Here is a 14,937-nt window from a genome sequence, read left to right as displayed (position 1 = left end):
ATACATAATTTTTATTTTAAAATTGTAGCAGATATTGGGCTCTTTAGTCAGTCAAACTGCCTTTCTGCATTCTTTCTTTGTATTAGAGAACATGGAAAGGTAGATCTCTACATGGTTAATCAATTCATAAAAGAACTGGAAGGAAGAAGCAAGTATGTGAGGTAGATCATACACGGATCAATCGTTTCTGCCTGAGAACCCAGAGTGAAGCGTAATCTAATAAAATGCCTTTATCTATACAGTCACAAAGAGTGGAAAACTCAAAGATAACTATCACGCTGATATGGGAGTGCTAGGTAGGGAAAGTATGGTCCCTTTAAATAACATGGAAGACGGAAAGAGAAGTGTTGGGTAGAGAAAAGTGGTTCCCTATCTAGAGCTCCAACCCTGTGGACCAAGGGGAGGACAAGCATTTCTGCCAGCCAGCCTAAATGTTGCATTTTCCAAGACCACCCTGGTCCTCCACACCCCCATCATGGGCCTACAAAAACCCAACATAGCGGGCAGATACTGGCCAGAGTTGAGAGAAGTACATCAGTGGAAGAAGACACAGCAGCTGGAAGGCAAGAGGACATGGAGGGAGCACACAGGCAGAGCACGACAGACACCTGCAGGGTAGCAGGCCATCTACTGGCAGAAAAAGGCAGCGTTCGGCCAGGGCAATCTGAGGAGAGCCAGGGCCACCGAGGGGCCCAACTCCAAGGGAAAACCCTCTCCCTTCTTGCTTCCACATCAGCAGAGTTACTTCCACTCAATAAAACTTTGCACTCATTCTCCAAGTCCACATGTGATCCAATTCTTCCAGTATACCAAGGCAAGAACCCAGGATACGGAAAACCCTCTGTCCTCGTGACAAGGTAGAGGGTCTAATTGAGCTGGTTAACACAAGTCACCTATAGACTGCAAACTAAAAGAGCACAGGCTAGCACATGCCCATTGGGACTTCATGAACTGTAAACATCCACACTAGACATTGCTGTGGGGTTGGAGCCCCACAGACTGCCCATCTGTATGCTCCCCTAGAGGTCTGAGCAGCTGGGCACTGAAAAAGTGAACCACACTCCCATCACACACCCTGTAAGGGGAACAAGGAAACCTTTCTCGTCTCAATGCCATCATTAATTATTTCATGACACTAATAATTTCTATTTGTACCTTCCTATATATAATTATGTGCACATTCGGAATCTGCTTTTTCATGAGAAATAATCATAAAAAAGGGCTGTGTAGGGAAAAAAGATTTTCTCCCCATATTTGGTTTCAAAATTCAAATTTTAAAATTTATTTTTTATAAGCAGAGTTTATACAATTTATCATACAAAAAGAAACAGAAGTTGGGAATACCTAGGAATGCTTGGGGCAGACAGGATGAAGAGGAGGGTTTTTGAACCAAGACGAGAAGCAGTATTCTTTTTATGAAAAATAAGAAGAACATAATTTGATTTAACCTAGGTCATCATTTCAGAAGAACACAACACATTTGGAATATCAGAAAGTCTGGAATCAAAGTCAGTTTGAGAGAAGAAGATTCAAACATACTTTAGAATTAAAGTAAGTCTGAGAGAGGAATAAGGTTCATATGAGAAAAAGGTGGAAGCAGAACCTGAATTGGAGGCCTAAAGAATGTTAAGGAAAGGGCGGAGCCTGAAAAATTAAGTGGCAAAAATAGAAAGCATGAATGTGTCACACACACACAAAAGAAAGCCAGCACTACAAAGACAGGTAGTATAGGTACATCCAAACCTGACAGCAGCTGGGCCTAAAATGCACCAATATTTTGAAGAGAAAAAGAAAACCAACAAAATTCCTTCAGATATTAAAATTATTTTTATGTAATATAATAACTCATTATTAATTTTAAAATGAATTCATGTCTCAGGATCAAATGGAAAAAGCTGCTACTCAGCTGAGAACAGTATGTTCATCAGATAGCTTATAGTTCTAGTCACCTGAACAGAAACTTGCAAAAATCACCCACCGTAATTACCAGTGCAAAATGTTACAGATTATTTCATTATTATTATCACTTCTCTCAACATGACTATAAATATGACTTCTTAAATCAATGACACAGAATTAATTGGCAATCACAAACTAACCATATTTAGCATAATGATAGAGTAAACCCTGTTTAATATAAATATGCAAATGTCAATGGCATTGTTATTTAGAAAGGCAACAAATAAAAGCCATCACCTGTATATTCTTCATTTTATATTTTACATATAAATATAAAATTATAAATTGTAATTTAGAATTACATTCTAATTTGTATATAAAATAAAGCCTATTCTGAAGTTTTTAATTCAAAGGTAGTTTGCAACAGTGTTTCAAAATAGTAATACATATTTATATATACACCCATATATGTTCACAGATATTATTATACTATATCCATTTAATTTCTGTAGGCTGAAATAGTGTTTTTAACCTCTTATAAATGCTGATTAAATAAGTTCTTTAGGTAATTTATGAAAATTACCAGATTGATGTTAGACATGAGACTTGTTAACGTAAAATAATCTACTGTTGACTCTTGTAAACATTTTCTTTCATTATATGTAAGTCGACTTCTTGGGATATGTTAATGGTTAATTTTTAATTTTAAATCTGAAGCACTTCTCCTTTATAATCTGTAGACAAAGCTTCAAAGGAGTATACAATAAAAACAAAAACCATAGCCAGCAAAATATTCAACACTTGAACAATTTACAGTGTAAATTCAGGCCCAAACGCAGGCAGCAGGGAGGGTAGAAATGAACATTTTGTTCTTCAAAACAGTGGTAATGAAGGTGGAGCCCTAATTTTAATGCCTCAATAAAGCATACAGTTGTTCTAAAATTATGTTAGCTATTATAAGAAAGAGACTTGAGGCTGGGCACAGTGGCTCGTGCCTATAATCCCAGCACTTGGGGAGGCCGAGGTGGGTGAATCAGCAGGTCAACAAGAGATGGAGACCATCCTGGTCAACATGGTAAAACCCAGTCTCCACTAAAAATACAAAAAATTAGCTGGGCATGGTGGCACACGCCTGTAGTCCCAACTACTAGGGAGGCTGAGACAGGAGAATGGCTTGAACCCAGGAGGCGGAGGTTGCCGTGAGCCGAGATCGCGCCACTGCACTCCAGCCTGGGTAACAAGAGTGAAACTCCGTCTAAAAAAAAAAAAAAAAAAAAAAGAAGAACAGTAATACATTTTATTTCTTTTTATAATAGTAATTCGCATCAAAGAAGAATGCTTAGCCAGAATAAATGTTAGTTTATGCCTTGTAATCATCACTCTATTAATAATGGGTATGGTCTTGAATCAAGTAACTAAATAATGATGTACCTTTTAAGATTTGCATGATATTTTGGGAGGGGTGCATCAAACTGAAGATGAATAGGCATAATATAATCATATTTTTACGATAATAAAAAGCATATAAATATAGAGAGGCAGACGACAAGGGCAAGGACAGTTTATAAATGCCTAAAACCAGATTAGGAAGAATACCCATAAAATCTATCAAGAGTGGATGGTAGCCTGGAGGGCCAGGCCATTAATGATTATAAGGGCTACTTTTCTTTCTATATTTTTAAATTAAGTTCTATTTTTTAAATAGGTACTATGCATCACACTGCATGACTACAGAAAAAGTAAACTGGCTCTCTTCAAGTAAAAATAAAGGCACTTTGAATATCAAGATAAAAAGTTTTCCTGTGTTGAAACACATGTCAAATGTCCTTTATTTCCTTGAGCAGTGGTTTGTCTAAAGAAATATACATGCACATACATATATAAGAAAGCTTAACTTTTTATTAATGTCAAAAATTTCCAAGGAAAAACTATACCAGAGAAAAATATTGTTTTTAAATCTGTAAGCTCAAGAAATTATGTAAACTGAAAATTTGAAAAGAACAATTTAAACTCAATCAAAATGCCATGCCTCTACTTTCCAAAAGAGGGAGATATAACTCCACTGCCACAAACATATCAATTTGATACATAATGATCTATTCAAATACAAAAGTTATCAAGAAAATAATTTTAAGGAAAAACTCTAAATTATGTGTTTATTTTAGCCGTATGATTTTAATTGCCTAAAAAGCACAGTTAGATCTATGAAAAATACCATCTACAATAATAAAATGGAAGCTGTTTCAACTCCTTTACGGAGAGCTCAATTGTAGAAAATGTGACAAAAGACTTACAGTATTTAGATTTTGAAAAATAGATTTAGATATGACAGATGTCATTTCCTAAAATTTGTTCTGATTATTATTTGAAAATTAAGATGTAGTATTATGCTGAACTAGAGACAGAATGCTACCCATTTCTTACAATAATTAATTTTCTTGTATTTCCTTGAGCAGTGGTTTGCTGCTGTCCTTGAAGAGGTCCTTCATATCCCTTGTTAGCTGTTCTTCTAGGTATTTTATTCCCTTTGTAACAATTGTGAATGGGAGTTCATTCATGATTTGGCTCTCTGCTTGTCTATTGTTGGTGTAAAGGAATGCTTGTGATTTTCACACATTGATTTTATATCCTGAGACTTTGCTGAAGTTGCTTATCAGCTAAAGGAGTTTTCAGGCTGAGATGATGAGATTTTGTAAATATAGAAACATGTCATCTGCAAACAGAGACAATTTGATTGCCTTTCTTCCTATTTGAATACCCTTTATTTCTTTCTCTTGCCTGACTGCCCTGGCTAGAACTTCCAACACTATGTTGAATAGGAGTGGTGAGAGATGGCATCTTTCTCTTGTGCCGATTTTCAAAGGGAATCCTTACAGCTTTTGCCCATTCAATATGATATTAGCTGTGAGTTTGTCATAAATCACTCTTACTACTTCGAGGTATGTTTCATCAATGTCTATTTTATTGAGAGTTTTTAACAAGAAGGGATGTTGAATTTTATCAAAGGTCTCTTCTGCATATACTGAGATAACCATGTGTTTTTTGTCTTTGTTTTTATTTACGCGACGGATTACATTTAGTGATTTGCATATGTTGAACCAGCCTTGCATCCCAGGTATGAAGCCAGCTTGATCATGATGGATAAGTTGTTGTTGTTGTTTGTTGTTGTTGTTGAGATGGAATCTCACATTGTTACCCAGGCTGGAGTGCAATGGTGTGATCTTGGCTCACTGCAACCTCCACCTCCCGGGTTCAAGGGATTCTCTTGCCTCAGTCTCCCAAGTAGTTTTTGTGTTCTTAGTAGAGATGGGGTTTCACTATATTGGCCAGGCTTGTCTCGAACTCCTGACCTCATGATCCGACTGTCCCAGCCTCTCAAAGTGCTGGTATTACAGGCATGAGCTACTATGCCCAGCTGGATAAGCTTTTTTGAAGTGCTGCTGGATTTGGATTGCCAGTATTTTATTGAGGACTTTCGTATCAATTATCAGAAAAATCAGTCTACTATAAAGACACATGCACACATGTTTATTGAAGTGCTATTTACAACAGCAAAGACATGGAACCAAATCCAAATGCCCATCAATGATAGACTGGACAAAGAAAATGTGGTCTATATACAACATGGAATACTACGCAGCCATAAAAAGAAACGAGATCACATCCTTTGCAGGGACATAGATGAAGCTGGAAGCCATCATCCTCAGCAAACTAAAACAGAACAGAAAACCAAATACCACATGTTCTCACTCATAAGTGGAAGTTGAGCGATGAGAACAGGCGGACACGGGGAGAACATCACACACCAGGGCCTGTCGTGGGGTGGGGGTGAGGGGTGGGAAATTAGAGAATGGGTCAATAGACGCAGCAAACCACCATGACACAAATATACCTATGTAACAAACCTGCATGTTCTGCACATGTATCCCAGAACTGAAAGTAAAAATAAAGCCATATTAATCAAAAAAATAATAATTGGCTAGGCATGGTAGCTCACTCCTGTAATCCCAGCACTTTGGGAGGCCAAGGCAGGTGGATCACAACGTCAGGAGATCTAGACCATCCTGGTCAACATGGGGAAACTCCATCTCTACTAAAATACTGAAAATACAAAAATTAGCTGGGTGTGGTGGCATGCATGGATAATCCCAGCTACTCAGGTGGCTGAGGCAGGAGAATCACTTGAACCCGGGAGGCAGAGATGTCAGTGAGCCAAGATCACGAGACTGCACTCCAGCCTGACAACAGAGTGAAACTCAGTCTTTAAAGTAATAATAATAATGATAATAATAATAATTAAGATAACAAGTATACACTGGTACTGTTCAGGTAGAGCAGAATGTAGGATGACCCAGTAGTAATAATACTTACTGTATCGAATTTTTGTAATAAGTCAATGACAAAATATATCTAAATTAATTATCTGTCAATGGGAAACATTCGGTAAGTGGTAGCTGCTTACGTTGGTATTTTTCATGCCTCCTACTTTGGCTAACAAAGTAAAAAAATTGGTGAGCTGTTTAGTCTTATCTTTTAACAGATGATGCTGAGTCTAGTCATGAGGAATGAGTGTTTAATAACATAAACATGCAGAAGCCTCTTTGCGAGGGTAAGGAGATTTATGTCTATTTATTCATGTTTATTATAGTGATTCTCCACCAAAAGAAGGAAAATCTGTTTTTCAAATTTCAAAATGGAAGCAGCCCATCCTGTCTCTTCCACACACCTGGCTCCTGAGCTTGACAGTTACTTCCAGAGGAAACCACTTCTATTGAGTTGATCTGTGTCCTAGCCCTTAGGCTTATTGGAGCAGATAAAAGTTTTAAAAACTAATGTATTAGATTAATATTTCCTTAAAGGCAGTGACTTTTAAAATTCTGATTCTCTATGCATATTACCATACCAGATACACAGAAGATACTCAATACACATTTGCTGAATTAGTGAAAATATGAATAAATGGCACTCAGCAGCTAAAAATCAACCTTATGATGTGATGTCCTCCAGGGTAACCCTGCAACCAAACCTCCTCCATGACTGAGAACTTTCCGAAGCTTCACCTAGAACATTTGGGGATCACAGAATCAAGGAGTTCAGGGACTTCACAGCTGCAGTTGGTGCCAAGGAGATGTTTGCTATTTAGATTGGTTATCTTATTAATTGATTGTAATAAGTAAAAACTCAGTAAAGTTAACATGCCAATTATATCAAAAAAAAAAAAAACAGGAAAAGGCAGAAAAAAGTTCTCTAACACTTTTTAAAAATTAGTAAGTTTAATTCTTAAAATAAATAAATAAATAAACTTAACATAAAGGTTTAAGGGGAAAAAAAACAGCCATTAAGACCTAACACAGCAATAAAAACAGTAATAGTTGTCTTGCTGCAGTTTCTATAAAATTAGCCCTTAAAAACCATCGAAGAATCAAACTGTTTGATTTACTCCTTCAAAGACTGGGTCTCAAAATGTCTTTAATACTCAATAAACATTTTCTGCATCTCCACTCTGCCAGGTACTGTTCAAAGAACTGACAGTGTACAGAACTAGGAAAAAAAAATAAAAAAATAGAAAAAACAGCAAAGGCCATGCTCTCATAGAACTTATACTGACATGGAAAAGGGATTATTTACATTAAATTTTAATCCCTCTTACTGTATACTATCAGTATTTTTCTCTCTTTTCCTATAGATTAAAAAGAACCTTGACTGCCATCTCTTGTTGAATGTCTCCTCACTCCAAACCATGTTCTTTTCTGCTTACTATCATTATGTGTGGCAGTATCTTATTATATTTTATATATGCTTATAATTTCATTATTTGTAAAATATTTTAACCTACAAAATAAACATACTGTGCATTTTGATCTAATATATTTGAGTAACTTTGAGTTAATACTGTTAAATAACAAATGCCAATAGAAATAACAACTCAATCATAGGATTTATCATGGTAAATGTTTTAGGAAGGAAGACACAAGGGACATGGAAATATTATATAATTATATGACCATGGAATAAAATCAAGTAAATGTGAAAAGATTTAGATAGCTTCTCTTATAATCAAATGCCTTAAATCTGTAATCCAGACTTAGAAGCCCGTCCCTCAGACATCCCTTGATGAGACAAGAGCAGCTGACTCTAACTGCTCTGCAGACCCTGAATGCAGCACCACAAAGCAGAGGGAGAGTAGAGGACACTCAGCCTGCCTCCGAGAGGGAGTGCCATGGGCTAATTCAGGTGGCTTTATCACAGAAGAATACGATAAACAAGACTGCACCACCACCATGTCAGAGGCCAGAAAGAGAAAGGACCAGAAGAAGCAGTCCCCAAAATGCCCGAGCATCCGACACAGCATCCACTCCCACAGCAACTTCATCTGACCTTTTTATAGATAAAACTCCTCTCTACATTGGCTGATTTGAAGACAGGTTTCATTTTTCCATTAAACTTTCTGTTTTTCAATCTAAAGTTTTATAATTACTCAAAGTCACCTTTAATATGTCATTTCTTACATAAAGTTTCTAAACTTGTGATGATAATACATCTAAGTTTGATACCTTACCAGTAAACAATTCTAATCTAACCCATTTCAACCTAAGACCGTCTCCTAAATTTCCCTCTATTTATACATTTAGACTGTTTCTCCCACAATTATCATGCATCCATTGCACATTCTAATGGTTTAAATCAAACTTTGCAAACAGGATAAAAAGAATGTAAGTTCAAGGAAAAATAGGAAGGAGCTAAGTACCTTTAATTTGGATCCATGAGGCACGAGTACAGATTTATTCTTCTTTGGTGGGATATACAACTCCCATTTTCCATAATCCAGTTTTTTATATGGGTATGAAAATGGATTCCATGCATCTGAAAAAATAAAGAACATCATTTAACAATAGCATGGTAGGACTAATAGTTAATGAATTTCAAAGAAAACATAATATATTGCTTCACTTGCAAGAAAAATCAGCTTGTCTAAAAATTTTTTTTCTAAAGTGTTAATCAAAACACCAGTAGTTTAGGAAAGGCAGGATATTCTTAATTTATTTATAAAAATGCATTTTAAAGTGTGCTTTCACATTTTAAAATTAAATTAAGATTATAACACTTTCAACTGTGGTTTCAACTCTAATACTTCTGTCAATAAACAGAATGAAAAGAAAATGATGGATCTTTTTCTAGAGAACACCATCAATAAAGAAAGATATTATGAACAAACAGAAATGTACATGCCATGGCAGGAAAATAATGAAAAACCATTAAAATCATATAATATTTACCAAACTTGATAAGAGTGTGACAGAACTGACATAATATCTAAATAAATGCCTTAAGCAAGAAAGGTAGAGAGTTATATAAAGTATAGGAGATACAGAAAAGGTGGAATGCAGAACCTGGAAGAAAGTCAAACAAACAAGAGCAGACTCACACACACAGAACTTAACCTAGCATAGAGGAGGCATTAAAATCCAGTGAGTAAAGGACACACTGTTTAATAAGTGGTGCTGGGACAATTGGTTACCTTTATGAAAATAAAATCAAATAGATCTCCACCTAATAATATGTCCCCAAATCATTTGAACATGGATTAGTATTTATACATGATAGGCAGAACTATAAAATGCTTAGAAGAAAATACAGAGAACTATATTTACAATATTGAAGTATAAAAAGTTTTTCAAATAAAATATTTTTAAAAACTTTAAAACTGATAATTCTGACCATTAAAACTATAAACTTATCATCATAAATAGATGAATCAGTAGACAGAATGACAAGACAAGCTATAAATTGGAAGAATACATTTGTAATGAATATGCCAAAATAGACAGAGCATCAAAAATACATGAAGAACATTATAAGTCAATGAGAAAAAGAAAACAAAACAAGAGAAAAATTGTGAAAAAATATATTCAGGAGAGGACACTGTAATGTTTATTGGAATGGCCAATAAACATATGTAATGATACTTAAGCTCGCTGGTTAATCAGACAATCACAAATTAAAACAACAATAAGATACCATTTCACATTCAGGGCATGGGCAAAGATTAGAAGTTTGAAAATATCTAGTCAGCAAACATATGAAACATTGCTAATGAGGGTATCACTAGTAAAAACAACCTGGCATCATATATGATGCAAAGGTGAAGATACCTTAATCCCACAGCCCAACAATTCTATTCCTAGGAAATAGCTTAGAGAAATTCTCATAAACATACATACACAAGAAGGCATTCAAAATTATATGCTAAAGAACCATTTGCAATAGCCAAAAAACTGGAGGCTATCAAAATTTAAATCAGCCACAATATGGGTAAAACTTTGCAGTGTAATTAAACAACTGGATGCCATACAGTGGTATAAAATGAATGGATTAGAGCCTCAACATATGTAAATATCTGAAACACAAAAGTTAATCTTAAGTGGCTGTAAAGATGGCCAAATAGGAAAAGCTCCCATCTGTAGCTCCCAGTGAGATCAATGAAGAAGGCAGGTGATTTCTGCATTTCAAACTGAGGTACTCATCTCATTGGGACTGATTCCACAGTGCAGCCCACAGAGGGTGAGTGGAAGCAGGGTGGGGCGTCACCTCACCCAGGAAGCGCAAGGGGTCAAGGAACTCCCCCTACCAGCCAAGGGAAGCCGTGAGGGGCTGTGCCATGAAGAATGGTGCACTCTGATCCAGATACTGGTGTTTCCATGGTGTTTGCAACCCACAGACCAGGAGATTCCCTTGGGTGCCTATGCCACCAGGGTCCTGGGTTTCAACTACAAACCTGGGAGGCCGTTTGACTGAGCTTCCTACAGGAGTTTCTTTTCATATTTCAGTGGTACCTGAACACCCGTGAGACAGAACTGTTCACTTCCCTGGAAAGGGGGCTGAAACCAGGGAGCCAAGTGGTCTAGTTCAGCAGATCTCACCCCCACAGAGCCCAGCAAGCTAAGATCCACTGGCTTGAAATTCTTGCTGCCACCAAAGCAGTCTGAAGTTGACCTGGGACACTCAAGCTTGGTAGGGGAGAGGCATCTGCCATTACTGAAGCTTGAGTAGGTGGTTTTCCCCTCACAGCATAAACAAAGTCCCTAGGAAGTTGGAACTGGATGGAGCCCACTGCAGTTCTGCACAGCCACTGTAGCCAGACTACCTCTCCAGATTCCTATTCTCTGGGCAGGGTATCTCTGAAAGAAAGGCAGCAGCCCGAGCCAGGGACTTATAGATGAAACACCCATCTCCCTGGGACAGCTGTGCATACAGCTTCAGCAGACTTAAACTTCCCTGCCTACAGGCTCTGAAAAGAGCAGTGGATCTCCCAGCACAGAGCACGAGCTCTGCTAAGGGACAGAATGCCTCCTCAAGTGGGTCCCTGACCCCCATGTCTCCTGACGGAGAGACACCTCCTAACAGGGGTCAACAGACACCTCATAGAGGAAAGTTCTGGCTGGCATCTGGTGGGTGCCCCGCTGTGACAAAGCTTTCAGAGGAAATAACAGGTAGTCAACTCTTCTGTTCTTTAGCCTCTGCTGGTGATACCAGGCAAATAGGGTCGGGATTGGACCTCCAGCAAACTCTAGCAGACCTGCAGCAGAGAGGCCTGACCATTAGAAGGAAAAATAACAAACAGAAAGGAATAGCATCAACATCAACAAAAAGGACATCCACACCAAAACCCCATTCAAAGGTCACCACAACAAAGACCAAAGGTAGATAAATCCACGAAGATGAGGAAAAATCAGCCCAAAAAGGGTGAAAATTCCAAAAACCAGAACACCTCTTCTCCAAAGGATCACAACTCCTTGACAGCAAGGGAACAAAACTGGACAGATAATGAGTTTGACAAACTGACAGAAGTAGGCTTCAGAAGGTGGGTAATAACAAACTCCTCCAAGCTAAAGGAGCATGTCTAACCCAATGCAAGGAAGCTAAGAACCTTGGGAAAAGGTTAGACAAATTGCTAACTAGAATAAGCAGTTTAGAGAAGAACATAAAGGACCTGATGGAGCTAAAAAACATAGCATGAGAACTTTGTGAAGCATACACAAATATAAATAGTCAAATCAATCAAGAGGACCAAAGGATATCAGAGACTGAAGATCAATTTAATGAAATAAAGTGTGAATTAAAGATCAAAGAAAAAAACATGAAAAGGAATGAACAAAGCTTCCAAGAAATATGGGACTATGTAAAAAGACCAAACCTGTGTTTGACTGGTGTACCTGAAAGTGACAGGGAGAATGGAACCAAGATGGAAAACACTCTTCAGTATATTATCCAGGAGGATTTCCCCAACCTAGCAAGAGAGGCCAACATTCAGATTCAGTAAATACAGAGAACGTCACAAAGATACTCCTCAAGAAGAGCAACACCAAGACACAAAATCATTAGATTCATCAAGGTTGAAATGAAGGAAAAAATACTAAGGGCAGTGAGAGAGAAAGGTCAGGTTAACCACAAAGGAAAGCCCATCAAACTCACAGCAGATCTCTCTGTAGAAACCCTATGAGCCAGAAGAGAGTGAGGCCAATATTCAACATTCTTAAAGAAAAGAATTTCATATGCAGCCAAACCAAACTTCATAAGTGAAAGAAACTTCATAAGTGTAAAACCTTTTACAGACAAGCAAATGCTGAGAGGTTTTGTCACAACCAGGCCTGTCTTACGAGAGCTCACAAAGGAAGCACTAAATATGGAAAGGAAAAATCAGGACTAGCCACTGTGAAAACGTACCAAATTGTGAAGACCTTCGACACTATGAAGAAACCGCATCAACTAACGGGAAAAATAACCAGCCAGATTCATAATGACAGGATCAGTTTCATACACAATAATATTAACCTTAAATAAGCTAAATGCCCCCATTTAAAAGACACAGACTAGAAAACTGGACAATGAGTCAAGACTCATGGGTCTGCTGTATTCAGGAGACCCATCTCACATGCAAAGACACACACACACATGCTCAAAATGAAGGGATGGAGGAATATTTACCAAGCAAATGGAAAGCAAAAACAGCAGCAGTTGCAATTCTACTCTGATAAAACAGACTTAAAATCAAAAACCAACAAAAATCAAAACATACAAAGGAAAGCATTACATAATGGTAAAGGGATCAATGCAGTAAGAAGAGCTAACTATCCTAAATATATATGAACCTAAAACAGGAGCACCCAGATTCATAAAGCAAGTTCTTAGAAAACTACAAAGAGACTTAGATTCCCACACCATAATAGTGGGAGACTTTAACACCCCACTGTCAAGGTTAGAGCAACAAGACAGAAAATTAACAAGGACATAAAACTCCAAAGCACATGCTGATTATTTGTAAGTATACATTGTGATTTTTTTTTTCTCTGCATCTTCCAGAGTTTCATTTTAGTTATCCCTACTATTCATACAAACTCAGGTGCTGGCTTTCACTGTAGGTACGCTTTTCTTGCCAAACACAAATCTTTAAAGACTGACTTAGAAAATCTTCACATATGTCCCCCCATCCAAAAACATCCAGTACATTGGCCATCATAAGCTAAGTAGAGCAGACAAAAGATTTTGTCTGAGAGAGAAAGAAAAAGGTTTGCAAGCATATATGTATGAAACTACTTAAAACCTAACCATTAGTCATTTTTCTCTCTAAAAAAATCCCTTTTCAGCTACCACACTATCAGTTTTTCCATCTCCTTTGACTCTTTCTCCAATCATTGCTAAGCCCAAATTCTCCCTCTCATTCCTTTATTAGTGTTTTTTTGTTCCATTTAAAACATGGGCACCAACCAAAATACCCATTTCTACCATACCATATCATACAAGGAAATATTTCCAATAAAACTAGTTTATCTCTAATATGAGTTTCTCAAAATGTATAATAAAAACAGCTTTACTCCACAGAATACACATATCACAATGTCCAGAAACAGAATAATCAGAAAAGTCATTGGATTTGGAACTGTGCTTATAAACTTAACATTAAACACTTAGCTAAGAAAGAAGGAATAATCATTAAGGTGTATCCAGGTACGATTGCAGGAACCAATCATGGAAGCACACCATTAAAAACAAATACATAAAATTAAATATCAAATTATTGGTATAAAAATACTGAAAATTGATTTTCAGTAAAATTTGATTTAGAAAAGCACAGAGGGCAAAATAATATAAATTGATAGAAACATTTTTCAGAAATGCATGTCATGTGACTTTACTACAGAATATAATTGAAATTAAAGTAATAATATTAATAATAATAATAAATAGTACCTTGCCATATCAGAGACTATCTATAGAACATATTTATAAAAAATTAGGTTACTTGAACTTTTTTTCACTTAATTCCATACATCTTATGCTGAGTACACAAGATAGAATTAATCTAATTATGTAATGCAAAGAACTTGCATTGCTATGCAGACCTGAGGATGGAAACAAACATGACTCTTCATCATGTGTGACAATCATTTGCTTCTCTACCAAGCATAGAACTTCACATGGAACTAGAAAGGTCTCTAGGTCAGTGGTTCTCAAACTATAGCTCATGTGAGAATCGCATGAATTTGTTAAAATACAGATTGCTAGGCCCCACTCCTAGAGTTTTTAATTCAGATCTCTGGTGAGGCCTAATAATTTGCATTTCTTAAAAGGTTATAAGTGATGTAGATGCCAATGGCCTAGGGACTACAACTGCCCTGGTTAAATTGGTGTGTTTGCGTGTTCTCTACTTACCATTTTGTGAGTAATTTTCTAGATGAAGTTAAACTAAAAGGCTATCAAATAATAAATCAACAGGGCAAGGGAATTCTGAAATCGAAAATGCCATAAATAATCCTTTGGGGCAAGTATTACTTACATGAAATACAGGATTTAAAATTTAGGACTGACTAGGGTTGTAGAGTCCAGGAAGTATAACCAGTGAGAATCAAATTAAACGCACGATCTTGGAGATCAAGGAAAAATGGATTATTTTGAGGGAACAGAAAGGACAATCAGAACAAGAAAAGACAATATAAACTAAAACCATTACTGAATACACCATTATTAGAGAATATTTTC

The 14,937-nt window shown here is 36.8% G+C and overlaps 1 protein-coding gene across 2 annotated transcripts in view; it reads right to left on the bottom strand.

Annotated features, from left to right (window-relative positions):
* The window catches only part of GBE1 (1,4-alpha-glucan branching enzyme 1), a 279,090-nt gene that overhangs the window by 182,589 nt on the left and 81,564 nt on the right, over positions 1 to 14,937 (bottom strand). For both annotated transcript variants that reach the window (XR_013530578.1, XM_017967116.4), the window contains exon 3: positions 8,648 to 8,763. Coding sequence is in view for 1 of the 2 variants with exons in the window: in XM_017967116.4 (XP_017822605.1) it covers positions 8,648 to 8,763 (116 nt within the window). In the remaining variant the exon portion in view is untranslated. The remainder of the gene's footprint in view (positions 1 to 8,647; positions 8,764 to 14,937) is intronic.

Source organism: Callithrix jacchus, chromosome 21, assembly GCF_049354715.1.
Source record: "Callithrix jacchus isolate 240 chromosome 21, calJac240_pri, whole genome shotgun sequence".
In the NCBI taxonomy this organism is placed as follows: Eukaryota; Metazoa; Chordata; class Mammalia; order Primates; family Cebidae; genus Callithrix; species Callithrix jacchus.
The sequence above is the reverse complement of the archived record's forward strand: the minus strand, read 5'-3'. Positions and strand labels throughout refer to the sequence as shown.